At 37.6% G+C, this 22,852-nt stretch overlaps 1 protein-coding gene across 2 annotated transcripts in view; it reads right to left on the reverse strand.

Annotated features, from left to right (window-relative positions):
• The window catches only part of ITGA9 (integrin subunit alpha 9), a 245,397-nt gene that overhangs the window by 33,734 nt on the left and 188,811 nt on the right, over nucleotides 1-22,852 (reverse strand). For both annotated transcript variants that reach the window (XM_039715127.1, XM_039715128.1), the window contains exons 24-26: nucleotides 7,648-7,773; nucleotides 6,938-7,057; nucleotides 5,168-5,269 (exon numbers count right to left, since the gene is read on the reverse strand). In XM_039715127.1, coding sequence (XP_039571061.1) covers nucleotides 5,168-5,269; nucleotides 6,938-7,057; nucleotides 7,648-7,773 — 348 coding nt within the window. The remainder of the gene's footprint in view (nucleotides 1-5,167; nucleotides 5,270-6,937; nucleotides 7,058-7,647; nucleotides 7,774-22,852) is intronic.

A 22,852-nucleotide genomic window follows, 5' to 3' on the forward strand; every position in this document is an offset into this window, starting at 1 on the left:
AGTGTTTCTTTTCTTTTGTATTATTGAATGTCTTTTGTTGGGGTTATTTTTTTGTTTTGTTTTGGTTTGGGGGTTTTTTTTTCCTTTTCCTAATGAATTGTATTTCTGACTTGGAATCACTTTTTGCTTTCAAACCAGAACATAGATATTTATTTATTTACATATACTAAGGAAAGCAGCATTTTCTTAAAAAAATACAAACCTGAAGTTTTCTTGCAACCTGCTTGTCTCTGTCACTGGGAAAGTAACTGTAATTTATTGTTATTGTGTATTCTATTCCTTTACTCAAGTGTATGTTTCTACCTGAGAGATTGCAGTGTAAAGACAAGAAAATCTATAAAAAGAATATTATAGCAGCAAATGGAAAAGTAAAACAAAATGAGTAACTTAACATGATAAAAACAATATGGCAGCAAATAATTTGCTGGCAAGGAGGCTGGACAGCTGCTGGAGAAAGCTACAGCCAGGTATTAAAAAGGAAAGCTGGGGAGAACTGGTGCCTTAAAATGCTGAGTGTTTCTAAGAAATGAGAGGTTGGCGGTGGATTGCTCAGTGGAAGAGGTATTCCCATATGCATTAAAAAAAAAAACAACTGGAACATCATGAACACTGTTCAGGACCACAGGTTGTTTCTTTCAACACAAACATAGGGAACAGGCCAAAGTCAGGAGTCCTCCATGCTTCAGGCAGACAGCCAAAGCTTAGGTTCATGAATATACATTTAAATCTCTTTGCATAGAATATGCAAATATATGCATATAAAGATAGCTTCCAAGCTCTCAACCATAAACTGACTTTTTGTAAGTTTTTTTTCTATTGTTTTTCTACAAAATATATTATAATTGGAAACTGAAACATACCTAAATTCTGAGCAGAAAAAAACCCATGGAGGACAACCACTTGACTGTGTTGCATTGTCTTGGTTTAAGACAATTTAAAGGGAACACTCTGCAATGAGTTCTTCCCCTTAGTGTTAATCCCTTTCCACCAATAAGGAGAAGAAACCAAATACTAGTAGATATAAGTGAAAAAAAATAGCAGTTTACTAGCAAGAAAAACAGCAACAGGCAAAAAAATAACAGTAAACAATCACTATATACACAATTGCTAAATCTCACAGACACCCACCAGAGACAAAGAGAAACTTGAATTTGAAGAGTGACCCATCCTAAGATGCTGCCCGGCACAGATGAGTGTGTGGTTCTAATGACAAAGGGAAAATGGCAGCAAACCCTCTCATTAAGGCAAAAGCTTTCAAAGCAGTACTAGCGGCAGATAGGAATTGCCGGGGTGTGTGGGATCAGTGTTCCCACTTGCTGCCGTCTCCTGACACCTGCTGGACCCTGCTAGTTTTGGTGTTGCGGCCTTGGGTCCCTACTCAGACGGAAGAGGAGGGAAGGAAGAACAGACTTTCAGCGCAGGTGAGCTACAGCCTGGCACCAGATCTGCTCTGGCTTAGTTCTGTCCAGAGGTGTTGCAAAATAACAGTAAACTCTGAAACACTCTGAAACAGTTTCTGATTGCGAAATGCAGATTCTCCACTTGCTACTGTTGCAAGTAGAGGCCAGAAAAGGCTAAGAGGCAAGCCAAACAGGGAGAGAGAGATCCCCACCCCTCCACCTCCCCGCCCACCGTGTCCCAAATTTTAAAAAGCCCTGGGCATTACCTCCCTATTCTGTTTTCTGGTGAAGGGGTCTTAAAAAGATAGTAACAATTTTGGGCATAGATAGATAGGGGATACAGTAACATTTTGGGTTACCCGGGATATGCATTAAACCTAGAGTGACTGAACTGTAAATATAAGAACAGTGAACTCTATCCAGAAGGCACGAAAGATTCAAAGGCTTGATGGAGCATACCTGTACTTAATGGATAGCACCAGACAGAAGCCTTAAGCTTTAAAGGTCACGGGGTTGCAGGACCTGCATACATTTTATCTGGGGTTGCCTTTTCATGCAGTCAGCTTTGCATTCCCTTACTTTCAATACAGGAAGACTCAGAGGCATTTGAATACTTTTGTTGTAGTAAAATCTAATTGTTTCTTCTGTCCATACTTCCAAAGGAAGTTCTTTTTGTTCCATAAGAGCACTCCTTCTCTTCCTGCACACAAGCAGCGAGCAGAAAATGTGAACTCTTCAATCTGGTATTTTACTACTGTCTTCTCTTGGTTTTGCTTATAGACCGAGAAGAAGAGAACCAAACCTTCATGGAAACTCATGATGAAGAAAATAAAGTATGCCTCTTGAAAATATGACACCAGTTTCAGACAATATATGTGTATGTTAATACCACTGTCATCGGAGAGCCAAATCCAAACTCTGATCACCTTCTTAATGAGATTTGTCTAATATAAGAGCTCAAGCAGCCTATTGTAACCAGAACCAAAAATACATAATTAAAAATCACATAAAATCATATCCAAATTCAGAGAAATTATTTCTGAGAATTGCACAAATGCATATTTTTTTAAAAGCGGGTTAATTTCAAAGACAGGCTGCTACCCAACTTAGAGATACTCACATACACTTTCATATCTCCCTTAAAAATTGTCTGTTGAAGTTTCTGACAGAGTTGGTGTTCATATGGATGGTCCACTGGTATTTCTTATACTATCATAAAAAATATCAGCCTTCCTTTTCTGTTTCTCTTCCATCTCAATTTATCTTTTTTACAGACAATTTGCACTTTGATGTACAATTTACACTACAATGTAAAAGCCCCAATTGAAATAATGGTACCTGGTCCTAAAAAAAAAATTTAAATGTGATAATAAGCCCACATTTAGCCTTAGAAAGAAAAAAGGCCTTTTCAACCTTAGCATGATAAAGTGTCTAAGAAATGTTAGGGAACACTGTCATAAACAGTCTCATAGGAAGTTCATGCACAACTGTACAGAGGGAGCTGCAATCTAAATGGATACAGTACAGCAGTCTCTGGTCAATGGAGAGTACAGGATGAGCTTTAAAAAGGAAAAGAGGAGGTTGAACAATGACATTTTCTTTCTCCAGACTCTATTTCCAGCTAAATAGTCATGGCCTGCAACAGCAACTCTTCCCTTCTGCATTCCATAAGAAGAGAACACAGAAAAATTAAGCCAAGTCATATCTTAAAATTTTTGCCTGAACATGACCCTGTGCAAAACATACAGCAATACTGAAACTGGCATATGGAAATACCATAAAGCAGAGAGGAAATGGCACTCATATTAGAAAAGACTTCGAACTACAGATTAATGTTACATGGCAACAACATTTCAAGCATGCTGTTTTACAGCTAAGGCTTCCCAGGAATTGGAAGCAAGCTCTTGTTTGAAGCTTAAGATAGCTTCCCAACACACACAGTGTGCTTCATAATGCAACTAAAGACTTGATGAAAGGCTTTCTGATAATAGAAAAGACCAATTTATTTTTTTGCCTAATTTTCTTTAATTTTTTCCTCTAAGCATTAGATAACAATGGAATATAGCAGAGCCTTCATTCCTAGAAAAAAAAGCATTTCTAAATTTTGAACATTAAAAAATAGCAATCCGACACATTTTATAGTGCCTATCATTCTGAGATATTCTAAAACCTTTTACAGTTGAAAATATTTGTCATAGAGATACTGTGTTCTTCCATTTGAGTTCAGACATGGGTATCACAGTCAGGTGTTACTTCTGTCATGTTATAAAGGGGTAATGCGATGGTTGGCTCTCACACTTAAGAGATTTATATTATGTGTATGTTAAGAGAAGTTTTACAGATAGATAGTTATGTTATTTTTATATGTTCTTCCCGTAGTCCTCTTTCCCTTCTCCCTTACATTGTTCTCAATATAAGTTAGGACATTTAGGGGAGGGCAACCTTGTTACTAGGAGGCGTGGCATGGCAACACCTGACTACCAATCAGTTTGTAAGAAAGTGATCTCTACCAATGGATGGCAGAGAAGGAGTTGACTGACAAAACTTTGGGAGGCGCCAAGAGTATAAAAAGCAGAGCATCCATTTTGTAAATGAGTGTGTGGCTGCTGGTCACAGAGAGTGTTGGCAGTGTAAAATTGTTCCTTATTCAGTCCTTTGTTGTATTTTTGTTAAGGTTTAATAAACGCATGAAATTTTAAAAGTGAGTGTTCTTTCTCAAAAGTCATTAATGAAATTTTGCCATACAATTGCAAGATGTGTTCTGTGCAAGCTGCAGAACTAAGGAGTGGCCAAGCAATGTATTAACACTCAGGACTGCAGGTCACTTATAAGGCACATTTCCAGCAATGGCTATGTTTTTAATTTTAACTTCCAAGCCTACTGTATAGAATGGTACAGAAACCTGACAAAGAAAAGAGAATGGAAAGAAGAAGATTCTGTCATATAAAAGAACTCTTTTTTCTGATAGGTCTAATGAAATAGATATTCAAGACTACAGTTACAGACATGATTGTTGAGGGATACATTGGTGCAAATAGCTGGGTTTGCAAGGATTGAGATGCTGATTTAAATCCAGATTGAGCCCTTTGTAGTAGACCAAGACAAGAGGCTGTGAACTGGGTGGTGCCAGCCAGGTGGATGGACACTGAGATACAGCAGTAACAGAGAAGTGCCAGACTTTTGGATAACAGAAGGAAGGAAGACAAATGGCACCAAAACGGCAGGAGACTCAGAAGGAAGAGGGAAATCAATGCAATATGTGGTATCAGCTCCTACTTGATTTTTACCAGCTAAGCACAAGAAAAAAAGTTTACTTATTTTCTGAAAGATTAGACACCTTTCTGCATTTCCACAGCTCTCAAAATATCATTAATGCTTCTAAATATTTCATTCTGGCACATGTGAAAAGACATTGCTGAGGTTTCAAGTCTCTTCTAGGTTTTCATGGGAAAATTGAATTAGATTAAAGCAAATATTAACCCTAAATCAGGACCTAAACCTAATTTTTGCATGACTACCTCAAGGATATTTTAGCTAGTACAACACAGATCACTCTGGTTTGACATAATTTCATTCATTCTGTTGACATGGTTATCACAGAGAGCCAAACCACAAAAACACAGTTCACAGTGCTGTTAGTCTAGTCAGACGAAGTCTGGGCACTCTTGTGGGTCAGCCCAGGCATAAATTCTAGTTTGTATAGAGCTCTCAGTGATTTCCAGCCCACTGGGAAAAGGAAAGATTTCTCTTTAGGTTTGTGTACTCACTGTTTTTTCTTCTGGGTTCCCATTGGGCACCTCCACAACTCTGAGGTCATGGTCCACCTGCAGCCTTGCCCTTGTGACAAACTGGATGACCGATGAACTGTCCTGAGAAGTAAAAAGAGGAAGAACTGGACTTAACAACAACAACAACAAAAGCACCAACCCCCCTGTCAAAAAAAGCCCAACAAACCATCAAACAATTGCCAGTATAATAAATACACCCAGACAATGCTTAGTGAAGGCTAGGTTGGCAGTTAAGTACCATCCTGGTTACAACTCTGCTTTGAAAAAATATACTTTATGCTCATAACAGACAGATATACCTGAGCACATTATTTCAGATTATAACAAAATCAGGTATGTTAGACTTTAAATGCATACTTTGTATTTGGTTTGTTAATGTTTCCCACATTTGCCATGAAGCAAGACAGAATTTCCAATGACACAGGCAGGTTCAACATTAACTGTGAAAAATGTTCTGGTTTGTTTTTCAAGTGAAGAGAAAAATTATATACAGAAACTGCGATAAACTACAATATATCCCGGGGGAGAACTTCTTATTAGAATCTGTGCATGGCAAATATCTTATTCACTGTACAATTCCTCTCATTAATACATATTTCTCCAATGAAATGCCCAGTGCATTTTAACAGGCACATTTCAATAAGATGCCATTTCAACTTACAGATTACTCACTTGCATACGGTTTGCCTTGGGAAGACTGTGTAATAAGTAGAAAACGGTATGCACTGGTGATAGTCAAACATGTGTAAACACTCTATGTCTTTTAAAAGAGTGTTGCTAAAAGTAATCTTAGAAGGGACCCAGCAATGGGATGAATCCTGGCTATTCCCAGGTTTGAATTTCCCAGAAGCATATTTTGTAGTTACTTATTTACGTATTTCAGCATTTCTATAAGCATGTAACAAATACCTGAAACTTCCGGCCATGCCTGTACTTCCTTTTTTCAAATATGAACAAACATTAACAGACTTACTGGTTTCAATTGGAAAACCTCAAGGCTATTAATTACTTTGGCAACTGTTTTCTAATAAGGGCTCTCTCTGACACTTTTAATCTAACAACTATGAAAGAAAGGTTTATTTTAATAGGTTCATGTTATCAGCTTTCTCCTCCAAGTATCTTATTCCCTCATAACCTTACAGCATCTTGCCAGAATTAGAGTCAGCATTTTTGTAAGTAAAGGAACATAGGTAAAAATGCAGTAAATCACAAAAAATTTAAAAGATTTACTGTCTCATTCAGCTTCAGAGAAGACAGAAATTAACTGGCAACCATTTGTTTCTTGCCACAAATATTAAGCTTAGCATTAATGTGGTCATGATGCATCTTCTTTGAATAATAACAATTTGAAGTAAAAATGACAAAATACTGCCATGTCTCTGTTTACACAGGAAGATAATACATAGCTGGTCACAGTTTACATTCACTTAAATTTTTTAGAATGAAAACTTTCAGAAATCAATTAGATTTTCAGAAATCTCTAACCTAAACACCATGCACACAATTAGGGGTCTCATTTGTCATTTTTCAATGTATAAATTTCTGAACTAAATTTATTTCTATCTTAATGGGTTAAGAACTAAGATTAACACCTCCATACACACTGTTAATAAGGAGATCTGTTTTCTTTGATACCATGATTATTTTTCACACACTAATAAAGAGGAAGAAATGGAAGTTTTGAGTTCACTGGTTCACCTAAGCACACTTAAATTGGCATTGAAGACAACCTACAAGGAGGCCATGTACCTTCTTGAGTATCTCGGTATTCAGCAGCATGTAGATATTTATATCACAGGATTCTGCTTTAGGTAGTGAGCTTATGTTGCAGTGTACAATTAAACAAGATCTGCCTGGTCTTTCACAGTCCTACAGGAAATATGGAAAAAACTGTTAGGCAAAGGAGGTAAAAATTAAATGATAAATTGTAAAATTCACTGATAAATTATAAACAGCAAACACACCAGAAAACTAAGTTATATAACAGCTATAATACAGCACTCTTGCACTGAAATAGCAACTTTCAAGACCTGAAGATAGATGGCTACAAATGCCTGCATGAAAGCAAGACAGGTAAAATTCAGACCTCTACAGAGCTGCTGAGCCAGGCAAGCATTCAGGACTGAAAGGAACAGGACTGCAGCACACCAGCCCTTTGTGTGGGAAGGCACCAAGTACAGTGCAGTGACCCACTGCCCCCATATGCCTTTGAGAGAACATGGGAGCAAAGGCTCTGGTTGCCAAGTGTGTGCTGGCATGTCAACTAAACTTTCCACTGCACTTCCTGAAACCCCCTATTTACTTTTAAAAAACAGACAATTACAATCACTAAATGTCCCCCCAGCACACCATCAGTATTGTTATAATAATGAACTATCTGCTTCAGATCGTCATGCCCAAACCATGAAAAATGTTTTGTAAAATATGCAAGTGGTGCCATAAGCAGTACTGTTTCTTACCAATACTTTTCTGCCAGACTTCGTGAAAAAAGCAAATATTGTGTGGAAAATATTTTCATTTTCTTGAGGAACAACACATGGGCTGTGGTTTCTATTGAATGAACAGCTTCCTTTGTCCTGACCAACCTGCATGCGCAATTATAAATCACAATTATTATTCAGAATTAATGAAATGATACAAGAAGGTTGAATTAGCCTGTCTGTAAAACCACACCTAAACCTGAGCTAAATGTCTGGACTCCTATTAATAGTCAAAAGACAAAAATAACCACCTTGGGAGTCAAATAACCCCGAAGAAAGGATCTGAAGTAAGCCAGATAATCAGGCACTGGAAATGCTTTGACAGGACAGGATACGAGTATGTCTAACCTAGCTCACGTGTAGGTGTCTGTATTCTACATGTCTGGAGATAGAGGAGAAAAATCTCATCAAAATACATATTATGACATAGCATTTTAAATCAATAGTTGTCCTAGTTACAGAAATAGTAGGCAGAGTTTAGTATTAGGACTGACCCAAAAATCTTCCTCTACATCAGCCCGCACAAGTTTGTTTATTATTTCTTTAAGACTTGGAGTCAGAAGCAGAATCTCTATGTTTTACCCCAGTTCACAAAACTTGGAGGAGTTCTTTGTGCCTTTAAAAACAGGGGACAGAAACATGGAGCTTTCTTCCCTTCTTTCCAGGCTCTAAAGCATTTAAAAATCCCTTCAGCCGGGGACGGACTTGCCCGCTGTTGCCCGCAGCCAGCACACCGGAGGTCAGAGCCACTCCACGACTTCCAGCTGCTGCTGGCTGCTACACGGTGCTAGGGAGAACCCCTGGTGAGCGGCGTGGAGCAGGCAGCACAGCAGCATTGACTGCTTTTGGACAAAAATACTTTTTCCAGATTTTTTTTGTCCCTGTTCCCCATTGGTTATTCGTTTGGTGGAGCGGGGGAGGCAGGGAATTTTGGAACAATGGAAGCTTGTTTGCTGTGTTGTTTTCTTCATTCTCTCTCGGCTGCATGGCCCAGGGAGGCGATTCTTCACCATTTTATCTGTGTTCGCCGGGACAATCAGGGGGATCTCCTCCTCATTTGTGCGTGGGCATTGAACCATTTGCGGTTCACAGTTTGAACCGTGTATTTGTTGATTATTGCAGTTTTCTTTAAGTAAACTATTATTTTTTTCATTTATATCTCTTTGTATTTGTCTCTCCTTAGAGAAAGGGGAGAAATTAAAACTAAGGGGAAGCAACTTATTTCAGAGACCTCACCCTGTAAATTGTCTTAAACTAAGACAATAGCGTTACCTTTTGTACTACCTTTTTTGATGTTTTGACCGACTCATGTGCATCCCTGTTTATATCAGAACAAGATAAATCTTTGTGTAAATGCACAAGTCTAGGCACTAAGTATGTTATTTTTATCTTTAGCAGAAATAATACAAACCCACCTTTTTGAGTCATTAGTTTATTCACTTGCCCAAGAAAGTGGATGACAGAGTCAAGCAAGACTTGAAAAGTACCAAACTGATAAAATGAGCTTCAGATCTTGCTCAAGAAAAGCCTTCTCACTTTTTGCAACTTATGAATATTTACTGAAAAAAAGTTACCAAAATTTAATAAAAACTACGACAACAAAGTACCAGCAAATTCTTCCTGCTACTCTCCTTAAAGCCTGTAAGTGAGAGAGGGAGATTTTCTCACAAACCACCAACTGACATTCTTGCACATACTGCTGTTGACCTCCTCACATCCTCTGACATGATAAAAGACTGAAAACTTGTACTTTATTCAATTCATAAATCCTCGAAAGAGGGAAAGAAAAAGCTGTTACAGATACAAAATTACTGCATACTCTGAGTCTGATTCAGTATTACACCATTTGTGTTAAGTATTGTGAAAAAAAGAAGCAAAACTCAAAGGTCTGTCTAGATTTTAAATACTATTTCCAGACAAGTGATATCTGTGTCTCTTTGAAAGTGATATAGATCACCTGTCTGCTTCACTGGCCCACAAATTCTTCACAATCTGTTCTTTGCAGTATATATTCACAAAGTGACTTAACATAATCTGTTCTCACATTCCCAACAAATATACCCAAAGTTTACAGTCTCCTTGGGAGAAAAAGACAGATAAAGACTATGATTTGTCTAGGTCAACTGAAATGAGTTTTCATTATTTAGTTTAGGTAAGAGATTCACAAAGCCCACGGACATTTATTTCTTTGATCTTTCACAAGGAAATTAGACCCATATCAACTAGAAAGCTTATGTTAAATTAAAACCAGCAAAAAGTTAGGATCTATTGTGATATATGAGTTATGTGATGTTTGACCCTCACAATTAACAGACAAATATCATGTATGCAGGTTAAGAAAAGTTTTATAGATTTCTAGTTATGTTTTACCTCCTGCATTGCTACCAAGAGACAGCCAGGATTGGGACATTTGAGAGGGTCAGCTTGTCACTATGGCAACATCTGCCCTCCAATCAGGATTTGAGGAAGAACTCTCCACCACTGAGCAGCAAAGAAGCGGTTGATGGACAGAACTTTGGGTGGGGTTAAAAGGTTAAAAGGTGAAACCTCCATTGTGTGGGCAAGCTCATGGTGGGGAAAATCCTTTGCTCCTGGTGTCATAACCTTTTCTCTATTCAGTCTTCTGTTGTATTTTTTATAAGGTTTAATAAACCTTTCTAAAATATGAAAAGTGAGTAGCTATTTCTCACATCTATTAAGTACTTGTTCACAGGAAGGACAGTGCAAGTTTCTGTACTATACAAGCTTTTGGCATACTTCCTAAATAGTCCTGATTTATATCTTGTAAAAGTACAGTGTAAAAATGAGCCAATGCAGAAATGTCTCACAAGACTAAAAGGAATTGTCTAGCATGAAGCAACATAAAGCTTGTCCTTTCTACTTACTGTCTTTTCTTAAACTGAAGATTGGCATCATTTTTAAAACACTTAGGTGAAACAGAGAAAGGCACCTCCAGAGGATCAACTCTGAACTTGGAAATACCTTTTCCTCTCCCCCAACTACACAGCAATCCTATATGAGGTGGATTATAAATTCAGTGTTTCAGTCCCTAGTAGGAGGGAAACATGCAAGAACTAAGCACCTCCTGTTACCTGCACTGTTCTGGAACAGACCATCAGGTCACCTCTACCCTGTTTTAGCAGCCAAAGCCAGTGGCTACTTCCTAGAAGGCAGACACTGCTATTTGGCCAGCAGAATTTGGGGGAATTCAACCAGGCAGAAATTACATTACACTCATCTGTGTACCTGTGATCAATCAGCATGTGCTGACAGCCAGCAGGTGGGAAAGGATGCAAGGCAGTTGAGCAGCAATCCATTTCTTTTAGCATTCTTGGAAGCCACAGAGCCACAAAACAGGGGGAAAAAATAACAAAAAATTCTAAGTGGATGGATCATGCTAAGGTAGAAGCAAATGCATCCTTTTCAAAGGACTGGCCACAGTTGATTTGGTGGGATATTTTTTATGGTTGTTGGTTTGTTTGTTTTGTTAGGATGACTGTTAGACACTTACATTTCACATCATGTGTTATTCTCAATTTTTACATGCATAAGTAAACCAGCCAGAAAAAAACTTGTGGCAACTTTTCAATAAACTTTGTTTTCAATTAAATAGTAATTTGTAGAAAGAAAACTAGTTAAATGAAATCTTACCACAAAACTGTTTACATTACACTGAGACTGAATGCATCTCTGAAATACAAATCATGATTTGTTTTGTGAACCTCCTTGTGAGTTTTTTCTTGTTCAAACATGATGCTATCCCAGCCACCTTGTGGTACACAGACAAGGAAATTTCTGGCCAAATGTTTATGATTTATAGATGCAAGAACTGTGCAAGTCTTTGAAATGCAGTAGGAAGGAAACCAGGCTCTTCATCAGAGTTGAAGTTTCAGGGTACCTGGCATTCCAGAGCTTTTTTGAAAATTTCCATTTCTCCATTTCTCAGCAGGCTATAAACAGAAAAATACTACCACCAGAGTGGTCTTCTCAGGATCCGGTATCTAACATCTTACAGAAACAGCAGAAGGGCAGTGCATAGGATGTGGAAAGAGATGTGCAGTGCTTTTGTAGTCAGTGCAAGAACTGTACAGAAGCCACAGAGAAATGTCAATATCTAACTCCTAACACAAGTGAACAACTGGGGCAGGGAACAAGAGGCACAAAAGGCAGGCTCTCTTAAATCCTACATTAAGACTACAGATTGGGAAATAAAAACCTTTCCTGAGAGAGAAGGAAGGGACTTGAAGGAGCTTTGTTGGAGCTGTCTCTGCTGAAGGTTGTTACATTCTGTTTTCCAGAAACTACTTATTAAGTCCTGAATAAAATAATTTGCAGTCTGGTGCACTGGTCTGGTGCATACAGATAAATCTGTACTGGAAGTGTACCTAAAATCTGTACCCAGATAGAAGTGGACAAAGTCCACCTTAGCACATAACGGAGGCCAAAGAAAAGATAAACCAGGCTAACTGCATAGCATCTTCAGCACCTATGCTCATATTACACATTTTTCTAGCCTGCTCTGAGTCTGGTTCTGTGGTCTGAATGTGACTGCAGCCACAAATTAATGGCCAACCTAGCACATTTCACTGAACAGCTTTACATTACAGGAAAAAAGAGCCTAATTTCAAAGATCTTAAATTATTTTTTACTTTTTCTTCTTCTCTATATTCAGTGGTCTATGTCATGACTTGCAGTCTAGACTACTACACATATCATGAGTTTTTTTGGGATAACTGTAAAATTTTTGTAACACAGAGGTATTACTAATTACTCCTGGAAAACATTTCTAATTTTAAAAAATATATTTTTGCAAAGACATTGTTTTTTCAGAATTACAATTCTAAACTGAAAAATTTGTAAGGCAGGTGGATGTCTGATGGAAATAAAAACATTTTATAAAATCTTTTCACACAGATTGGATGCATCATTATTTGTCATTTCATTACTAGAATGAAGCATGCTGTCACTATCTTGAATGTCTTCAACTTTCATGTGAGGCAAACCAACATCAAGAGCAAAAGTAAAATCTTCCCACATGAGTTTTTACTGACAGTCCTTTCTTTTTGCCATGGTTGGGATGTTCTCATTCTCTAGCAATGTCTTGTCTTAGGCTGCAAAACACTTAACATCAATACACACATCATGTTTTTTCTAGTTTTTACCTCAATTTTAAAGGCACTTTTGTCAAACTGCTCAGCCCCAGTGTAAAGAAAGGTTAAAAAAATTATCCTGATATTCTCACTGTGGAATATTAGAGTGATGAATGCAGTAGCAGAGCCTGCACTCAGATATCACATTCATTCTTGGACACCACTGGATGTCAGAATAGCCTTCAACATTCCTCAATAACAACACATTATTGTCAGGTGCCTCACATAGACATCTTTGGCACTTGAAAGTCATGACCTTTCAGACAGTTTTTAGTGGCCATCCAAAATCTGAGGGACTGAAAATCATTACTCATTCCAGAATATATTTGTGTATATCTATCTATCTATCTATCTATCTATCTATCTATCTATCTATCTATCTATCTATCTATCTATGTGTGTGCATGTGTATATATATGTGGGTATATATATATATGTATATGTGTATGTCTGTATATGTGTAGTTTCCTATTGTATTCAACAGGTGTGCATATACATGTAACACGCATAAATGTAAGAAGATACAAGCCAGAACATTTGTACTACAGACTGTAAATGGCACCTTGAATAACAAGCCTCTACATGTCACCATAACTTTGCAAAGGCTAATATTACTAATCTGTCATTATGCAGAACAGCAGAAAATCCCTCATACTGGCTCTACTCACAACATTCTGTCATGTTATGATTCTATAAATGATCACACACTCATTCAGAGATAAGTTAGTCTCTAGCTTTGTTAATTTACTGTAAATTGCTCTCCTTGTGAAAAGCCTAGGAACTTGCTAGAGAGACGTTTAAATAGGACACCTGTACAGTGGGTTACTCTGCCAACTTTTTGTTTTCAGCACAAACCACTAAATTTCTCAGAGACAAGAGAAACCACCAGAGAAAGCATGCATGTTATTTCATGCTTTTAAAATGCTCTATGTGCAACAAGAAAGAAATTACTGCAGGATGACTTTAATGGATTCTGAATATTTGAATCTGAATTACTTTTTTCCTGCTACTGTATAGGTTGAGCAGAGGCAAACCCATAAAGTAGAAACTATTTTTCTTCATGTAAGATTATACCACTCTTGAGAAAAAGTGGCAGGAGGACATTTCAGAGTGTAACAGCCATATATAAAACATATCATGTACACTCCACACATACCACATCCTAAAAAAGTCTGCAGGATTTTTAACAGGGCTTTATGAGAATACCATGTTGAATTTATTGCATACATAGGGATCATCATCTCTGACTTTCCCTGCATGGTGCAGGGATTTATGAGAATACTTGGGCCTGGTTTTCAGATCCAAGAAGGAAGTACTAGTGCAAAGGGGAAAAACACCACACATTTTCCAGGAAATACAGAGAATAACCAAGAGCTGCCCATGAAGTGAAGTCACTTGGGAGTGGTTGGAGTTTCTAGGAGAAATAATATAGCTGCTGCTTCAGCACATTCCTGTTCTGCTATCATCTCTGTTTCCCTCCTTCAGGGTACTTGCAGCATCATCTCTGCCCATCTGTAGCTACTTTCAGAACATGGCAATTTCTAGCAAGCCTTTGGGGCCTTTGAAATTGCTGTGGTTTAGCAAAATTTTAGCAAACAGTTTAAGAGTTTAGGCCACATTGCCTGTAACATAAACTTCATAGGTGAACTGAAAGCCAGTGGCTCCTTCTAGATTTTTCCTCAACCCATTAACATGCATCAAAGGCAAGACTTCCCATTTTTTCAGGGCCCTGTATCCAGCACCATGTGTCAGCCTGGGAGAAGGAAATTAAATACAGTTTGAAAATGGGCTGGACAGGAGAGTTGAGGACCAAGCACCAAGTGTTGAGGACCAAATGGATATTAGCAGCTGATGTGGGGTTAAGTATGTGTAAGTGATAGGAATTTCTTGGAAGAATGGGACAGAAAAACAGGAGGTAAGCTGGCTGTTGCTTCCAACAAAGCTTATATACAATCTCCCTGTTACACTACTGTATATAAGAAGCCAAGGGCTATTCCTGTATTTTTTGACTGACATTTCACAAAATACATGGGCAAGCAAACATGTATCTCCAGCTCATTACTAGTACTAGCAACACTGGATTTCCACTAATGCAAAAGAATTCATTATGGTATTAAAACTTAAGGTTTCCAAGCTCTTCCAGTAAGTCTGGGATTCCCCTCTTCAGCTAAATAATCACTAGTTTTGGAGGAGGGCCTGGAAGTCAGCAGAACGAAGTCGATACAAAGCAAGTATGAAGGTGGAATCCAGACATGAGTGCAGGTGATGAAACTAAACCCACATCCAGCCTCAGAAAAAGTGTGTTCAGGGACACAATCCAGACATGAGTGCATGTGATGCAACTAAACCCACATCCAACCTCAGAAAAAGTGTGTTCAGGGACACAGACAAGTTCAGGGAAAACATCATGACAGACACAGGATATTTGGGACAGCAATTTTACTTTCAAGAAACTGCTCAAGGTCTGAACATAGGCCAGACATTTCACAAATTTTTTAGCATTGTTCAACTCTGTAATAGATGTCTTTCTCATCATCCCTGGGCTATACGGACTCCTAAGGACTAGGAGTTTGGCTGTGGTCTGGCAGAGAGTTTTTACATATTTTCTCCTGTATGTTTTTTTAAACTGATTTATTTATGCATTAATAACTAAGCAGTGGTTCAAGTTTTCAAACTTGAAAAATAAACAACAGATGTGGTTTTCTGTCTTTATTGCTAACCATAGCACATTCATCCTAGTATTAAGGGAAAAATGTATGCAAGTATTCTGATTCAAAGATACTGATTCACCCTTTATTAAGTGAATAAATAATTGATAAACAGGGTTAATCTAACATGTCACACTGAGAAAAAAAGGGAACTGACAAGAAATTCCAGACAAGACTCAACAGTAGACAAATAAGTTATGTAAATATGTTATCTGACTACTTGCACCATATGCCAAGAATTTTAATATTCACAGATAATGAAATACGTTTGAATCAGAGCAGTCTTGTTGATTCTAGTAATAAATTTAAGAGCCACTGAAATAACAGTAAGTAATTTTAAAAATAAACCCAGTTTACACAACTCTTGAAAGATTTCAAAGAAAAACAGCAGTGATGGCAAGGAAAACCATTAGTCCACAGATACAATAAGTAGCCTTACAAGGCCATGAGAAGAGGCAAGTGGAAACAAAGTAGAGATGCTGAAGCATTAAATCAGCTTTGAGGGGGAGTACACCATAGCTCTGGCTTCTGCTCCTCTAGACAACAGGAGAATGCACCAGATGCATCTTTGGCATAAAGCATGCTAACCTGTTTGGAACACCTTAGTTTTTCTGATGCCCTTAATATATGGCTTAATTAAATAATCAGGATTGATAAGCATGATTCTTGCAACATTGGCTTGGTCTTGGCCCTGCAGCCAATTTGCACATACTTAGCAAAAATTCCTAGAAGTACTGCTATCAAGAACTAGTGATTCCTACCCAGTTTTGTGGCAAAAGCAAAGATCTTCTCATAAAAAGTTCCTGACTTACAAGACAGCAGATTCTTTCCTAGACAGAACTGTACATGCCACATGTAGACAGTAAGAAGAAAAACTGACCACTGGTATGATTTAACTCTGAGGTCCTCAGAAGGTTCAGGCTTAGGAATGAATGATCACCACCTTACACAAAAATCAGCTTACCACTAACATTTATGTGTTCCCTATATATTGGCCTCTAGCAGATGAAATCCAAGAAAGGGTCACTGAAAAGTACTTTTCCTTTCCCTATGATGAACTGTGAAATGCTTAATCAACATATGGGGCCATAAATAATTCTCAGGCTATGTCTCTATTTTAAAAGCATTTGAGATCACTTGGCATTTGATGTTCCTTCAGCTAGGTTCTATCTGTCTATAGATATACATCCTTTTCTGTATTAAATACAAATAAGCCCATGTTTGCTCTTTACCTAATTGTTGGACTTTCCCTATGGGCTGTGTTGATGTTAGGATGAGGAGCTGTGAAGACTGTGCAGGTAAGTACATTCCGTGTAGGGCTCAAACAACTCCTGTGTTTTGTTTCATTAAAGCAGATGTTTGAATGTATCAGAAGGGTGTCTAAGATCTAAACTCTCTTTAGAGGCAGTGGACAAAAGGTAGGACTTTCAAGGGGGTGATTTTCCTTACCAACTGTAGACAACTAAGATTAAACGGGTTCTTTTCATAAAAAAAAAAAACCAAAAACTCTTGAAGGGTGGAGGAGGTATATTAAGTTAAGCAGAAGATGTCATTTGTTTCCAAGACATCCTCAGAGTTTTCTCCAAGAAATGGTTTATTGATACTTTTGATACCATCTGGTACCTTGCAGAACCCTTCTATCACCACATATACACAGATACCATTGTTTTAAATGCTTGGTTTTTTTGTTTCCTTCATTTACACCACAAATCTTGTACATTAGTTACAGAAGAGAAATGCTAGTCTAAGAGTCAGGATTTAAAACAGGACCGTGTGTTAAAAGAATTTGCCAAGCAGTTACTGTCTAAATTTTCTTGTTCATTGTTTTAGGCAGGAAAAGCTTTACCAATGGAAAAAGGGTGAATTCTTACACTCACTCCTTCAAAAATAAGAAAAAAAAATTAAAAAGTGCAGATTTTCTTTTCATTCAACAGGAGGAGCTTCCTTCTCTAGCTAGGAAGCTTACAAAAAAACCAACTATGTATGTATTTTTCCACACCACAGCAGAACTCCTGATTACTACATGATTATGCATGGTAATCTGTCAAACTTCCTGCTTCCTTCATCATTCTGATAACAATTATTATATATACATTCTATGTCACATCTTTCTTTGTCTGAAATTTCTTTTTATCAAAAGGCAAATCAGCCATCTTTTTCAAAATTGGAATTCATATATTCAGCCAAAAAACAGGAGGTATGGGCCGTTCACAAAGCAGCAACAGTTTCAGCTGACTGAGAATATCAATCAAACTGCCACTCATTTGAAGGGCATGATTTTTTGGGGGACAATGTTGCATAATTTCAATACCTAAGTAATTTGAGAAATATTACTTTAGTTTAGAAGCTAATCATGAGCAGGCCACAATTGGACAACAATATCGTGTTGCTGTGGCCTGATTTAATATATGGATCACAGAGGTTTTTCCCCATGTTTCAACTTGATTTCTATATTATTAGACTTTACTGAAAGACAATTACTTTTTTTACGTTCAAAATGCCTTTTCCAAGAACATCCTTTTTAGATTTTAAAAAAAATTCCACTGCTTATACAAACACCATAGCACTTCCATATCTAGAAGATTTGGTCAAAACAACTGGAAAATGTCAAAGAATTTGTTCAAATCAGGTTTCACCTAAAGATCCCAACTAGGAAGTCACAGAAAACTTTCTTCGATGTTAAGAAGTTTTGCTCCATCTTCAAGGATGCATTCAGCAATGCACAAAAAGATTATTTTGAAACACTGGAAATGCTCTAAGCTCTGACCAAGGCAAAGCTCTTGTATTATGATGCAGATGGCAAAAATGTTGGGTTTTTTTAGATTTATTTTAAGGTCTTAACTCAGAAGAAATCTTAGTTTTATGGCTGGTGTCCTGGGGTGACTTTATGATGCTTGTAGCCCCATTAGTCTGTTAGTCAGAAATAAGTTTTGCACATTTAAGACTGGTTCCGAGTGTGAAGGAGGGGAGAGAAGAAGCATGGAGTTTGTTATCAGAAGCTGCACTTGTTCACCCGCATCCTTCTCCTGAACTGTGCTCTCTGCGGACAGACAGTGGAGAGAGCTTTTTGCTTTTTAGTTAGTTTTTAGCTGGCTGGGGCAGAGAAGTTCCCTGGACTGTGGTTTGTCTTTTTCTTGGGACTTGTTTAAACCTGCTGTGGACTGAAAACCCAGAAGAGCACTGGCAGCTCATACCTGCAGCCCACCAGGCTGGGCCTGGGCCCAGGCATTTCCAGTGCTGGAGTGACTGATAAGAAACTGATAACAGACTGGTGAGTGAGCTGCAACACACAAAGGGGATTTTCTGAGTTTGTAATCTCTTCAGATTGACAAAAGATTTTACTGTTTAATATTGTTCATTTTTTTGCACTGGCGAATGCTTTTGCCTGTTAAATAAAGTTTTTTCCACTCTCTCCAAGGAAATCTCCTAAACCAGTTGGGGGAGGGACCACTTGAATTTGCTTTCTAAAGGAACCCCTTTTGAGGTTTTCTTCTAAATTTGCCCTAAATCAGGACACCTGGGCAGCCTTTCTGTATAACAATGGAAACTTAAAAGACAGCAAAGTTCCTCTTCAGTTCATCATGCTGACGTTAGGAACTCTTTCTGAGCTGCTTTGCAGTCCTCCTCCCTGCTCCTGTCTAAAGGCAACTGTGCCATGTTGGACTACAGTAAATGCTTCTGCCTCTCCTCAGAGCAATCCTGGATGTGGAAGATGCACTAGTTTCTCCTGCAAGAGACAGGGCTCCTAGGCAAAACCAGATTCAGTTGATATCACTGAGGTGCTCTACACTGGGGGTGGGGCAGGGAACACCTCCAACTGCCTAAGCAAAAATGTTTTCAAACAGTTATTTAAAAAGCAATTAAAGTGAAAGAGGCAGGAAGATCAGAAAGTACCTGTACAATTTTCTGTACAAATTTCTGTACAATATGTTCCCTGGAATGAGTAATTTCCTCCAGTTATCTAGCTGTGTTTTTAAATATGGTGCCAAAATATGTGTATGCCAGTGTGTGTCTAAGTCATTGAAATGAAGAGACTACACAGAGGATGACTAACACAAAGGGCTAAAATGAATCTTGGTGTAAGTGCAAAATGTTCCTGTCCAATCTTTCTGTCAAATATCAGTTAATTTTATTTTTTACTTTCAACATTCACAGGAAGAGATCAATCAACTTAAAAGGCAACCTGTAAAAGGAATTATCTTCAATTCTTCCGTGAATTTATTCAGTTTTTCTTTACTTTTTAAAAATCTTACTGATATCCAGCTATCATAAAGGCACAATCCAGATCTCACCTGTGTAGAAAAAAGAGAGAAGTGTGAAGTGCATATGCCAAACATAATAGGACAACTGGAGGACTTCTCTTTGTCCTTGCAAGAGAAGGACTTTTTATTTTGCTCCTTAAACAAGAAGTGATGGGAAGGGTTGGACCAAGAACTAGTGACCTGGGCTAACTGGCCCATTTAAGGTTTATTGGTTGAAAAGTTGTCCATTTAAGAGGTTAGGAGTCACAAGACTGAAGTTCAACCCATTTTTCACTCTCTGTAAATAATTCTCAAGATCTAAGTTTAGAAGCCTAGGGAAAATCAGGGAAACTAGATGATTTCTGTATTATCAGTGGAGACTAGCAAGTGCTTCTTCAGAGCTGCTTCTGTGCCTCCCTGCATTAATTGTTAGAGTAAGAGAACATAGTAATTTAAATATATTCTATTAATAGCAATTACTAAAACAGTAATTACTAGACTCAGACATCAAGAGTTACATGCCAGAAGGGAGCTTGTCAAAAAACTGAGAACAGTATTTCTTTCCCTCTTCCTTCCAAATTCCCTTTTATATCATTGCCTAGATTGAAAACTCTTTTGGAAGACACTGTCTTGCAACATATGCATCTTACTTTCCAATAAGATTCTTATCTTAGTGATGGTGATAATACATTTTTTAATATTATTGGTATTGATTCGCCAAACAGGCTCTGCTTGGTCCCTCCAGAGGAGGGAAGAGGATCATCCTGGTCAAATAGACAAATTCGGTTTCCAACTGTTAATTCCTCATAATTGTATTTACCTTCAGTGAAAAGAAAATAAACCAGAAGGCAACAATCTGATCCAGTTCCATATAGCCAGCACAAGAATAATCCTGGACACACTATTAAGTTATGAACAGCTTCAGGAAATACCATGGTTAATTTAGTAGGAGTTCCCATTGTGAAAATCTTCTTGACGATCCTAGAAAGCAGCTCCTTGGCTGCCAGCCAAGGTCTGGTAGTGTCTTCCCTTGCCCTTGTGTATCCCTAGCTGGATACACAAAGGAAATTACGTATCTTTCAGTTCAAAACCAAAAACATACACAAATATAATGAGCGCTGTTTTTCTTCCTAGAAGAATAGATAACCAATGGCTTGAAGAGTCGAGAATATACCTTTATGTTAGGACTACATTTTCTTCTTGTGTGAAGCTCTTCTGTGTCATCATCTATACTATTCTATCACAACACTTTTACTAACAAGCTGAGGTATTTAATTTATTATATTTTTAACCTGGCTGGTTTTTAACCTTTGCAAGAAATCAAATACAAAAATACATAAAAACAAACAGGTACTAATTTGATTTAAGTGTTTCCAAAATATCGTTTACCACTGCAGAATGTGAATATTTACTATGTAAAACCAATGCCAGAGGTGAAATTTCCTTGCTAAAATAATTTGAAAATTTCCAGTATCTTCTATTAATTAAAAATTAATAGGGAGGAAGTTAAATTGCTTTGGGTTTTTTTCCCCCCTAGTTTTCTTAAAATTATCCATTTTTTTGTTTACTTCTGGCTTTTACTGTTGATTCATTCCCTTTATATATTGGGGGCTTTGTTAGGGGAAGTGCTGCAGAAACTGCAGTGCTGTTCTCAATAGCCCTTGAATTGCATCTGAACATCTCTAAGGCAGATTTACAAATGTCAAAACATCTCCATAATCTGAATTTGTCTCGAACAAAATGTTAAAACAGTTTCTGGAATAAAGCCAAAAGCTCAGAATGTCAGGAACAGAGGAAGCATGAGGGCTGTCATTTCCTCTAAGTCCAGCAGAAAATACTTCCTATTAACACCTCCCAGAGATACAGACTGTTCCAGTGAGCCATATGTGACTGTCTTCCTGCTATTAATTTTTGTGCCTGAAAGACTACCTCAATCAACACAATATGAGAGAGTTTGCTCATGAAACTATCTTGTATAGTTTATGTGTATGTGAGACAAACTCTAGTGCTTTAACTATACATTTTGACTCAAAAAATCCACTGCCTTACTGTGTATCAGAGAGTGGCGATAGAATAACTAGCTTTAAGATAAAAACCATTATGTCATCAAATCCCAAGTTCTGTATCAACTGTGTATTTTACAGATAAATGACAATTCCTAATCTTCTGTATTAATGACAGCTATTCCCAAAGTTTTTTCAACACTGACAGCTAGAATGGCTGGATTATAGGCATAGAGAAAATAATGACAGAAACACCTGCACTGTCTGAAAGGATTCTATTGCCTTACTATTTTCATTGAAGTCTAGATTCTCAGAAGAAACAAAATAATGAAAACTTTGAAATATTTAATGATTATGCTTACAAAAACTGTCTTGGAGAAACAGCTGTTGTAAACCATTTTCTAAAGTACATCTCCTTTTAGGTTTTCTTGTTTAATTAGATCTATTCTATGAAAAGTTGAAAAACGCCATGATGTTAGTTCCCTTTTCAGTCAATAAAAACTCAATGGGAGAGAGCAGTAGGAAAGAGAGTGGGATGCCTTCTCTGTTACAATAATAAGACTTGGGATACATCGATTCTAGTAAGATTTGGAATACATTGGTTCAGTGCCTGGGTCCCACACAAATTTCCTGTGTGAAGTCAAGCAAACCTTTCGGTGATTCAATTATGTATCTGTAAAGCAAGGATAACCACTGTCCCAGACAGCATTTTTTTGCCTTACATCTATTAATATGGTAGAGGTATTTAGAAAGTCATGTAAGAGAATTCCACTGACCATATACCCAAAATCAGTAGTCAAAATTACTGGAATGCTAATGTGTCAGGCAGACATCTCTCATAAAAACATACTTGCCTATTACCTGCAAAGAGGTCTCACAACAGCAGTTTAACATTTCTACAAAAACAAATTTCAAAATACAATTCAGTAAAATAATGTGCAGAGCAATGCAACCTGTTGTTGGGGAGAAGCAATACAAACCCTGCTAGCATTTATTACCACAGTGCTCAAGACCACACCACTCAGCTGGGACCTCCTTTATGGACTTTAGAGGAGATACTGACATTTGGGGAGATAAAATCC

This window comes from Passer montanus, unplaced genomic scaffold (genome assembly GCF_014805655.1).
Source record: "Passer montanus isolate IOZ18808 unplaced genomic scaffold, ASM1480565v1 scaffold32, whole genome shotgun sequence".
In the NCBI taxonomy this organism is placed as follows: Eukaryota; Metazoa; Chordata; class Aves; order Passeriformes; family Passeridae; genus Passer; species Passer montanus.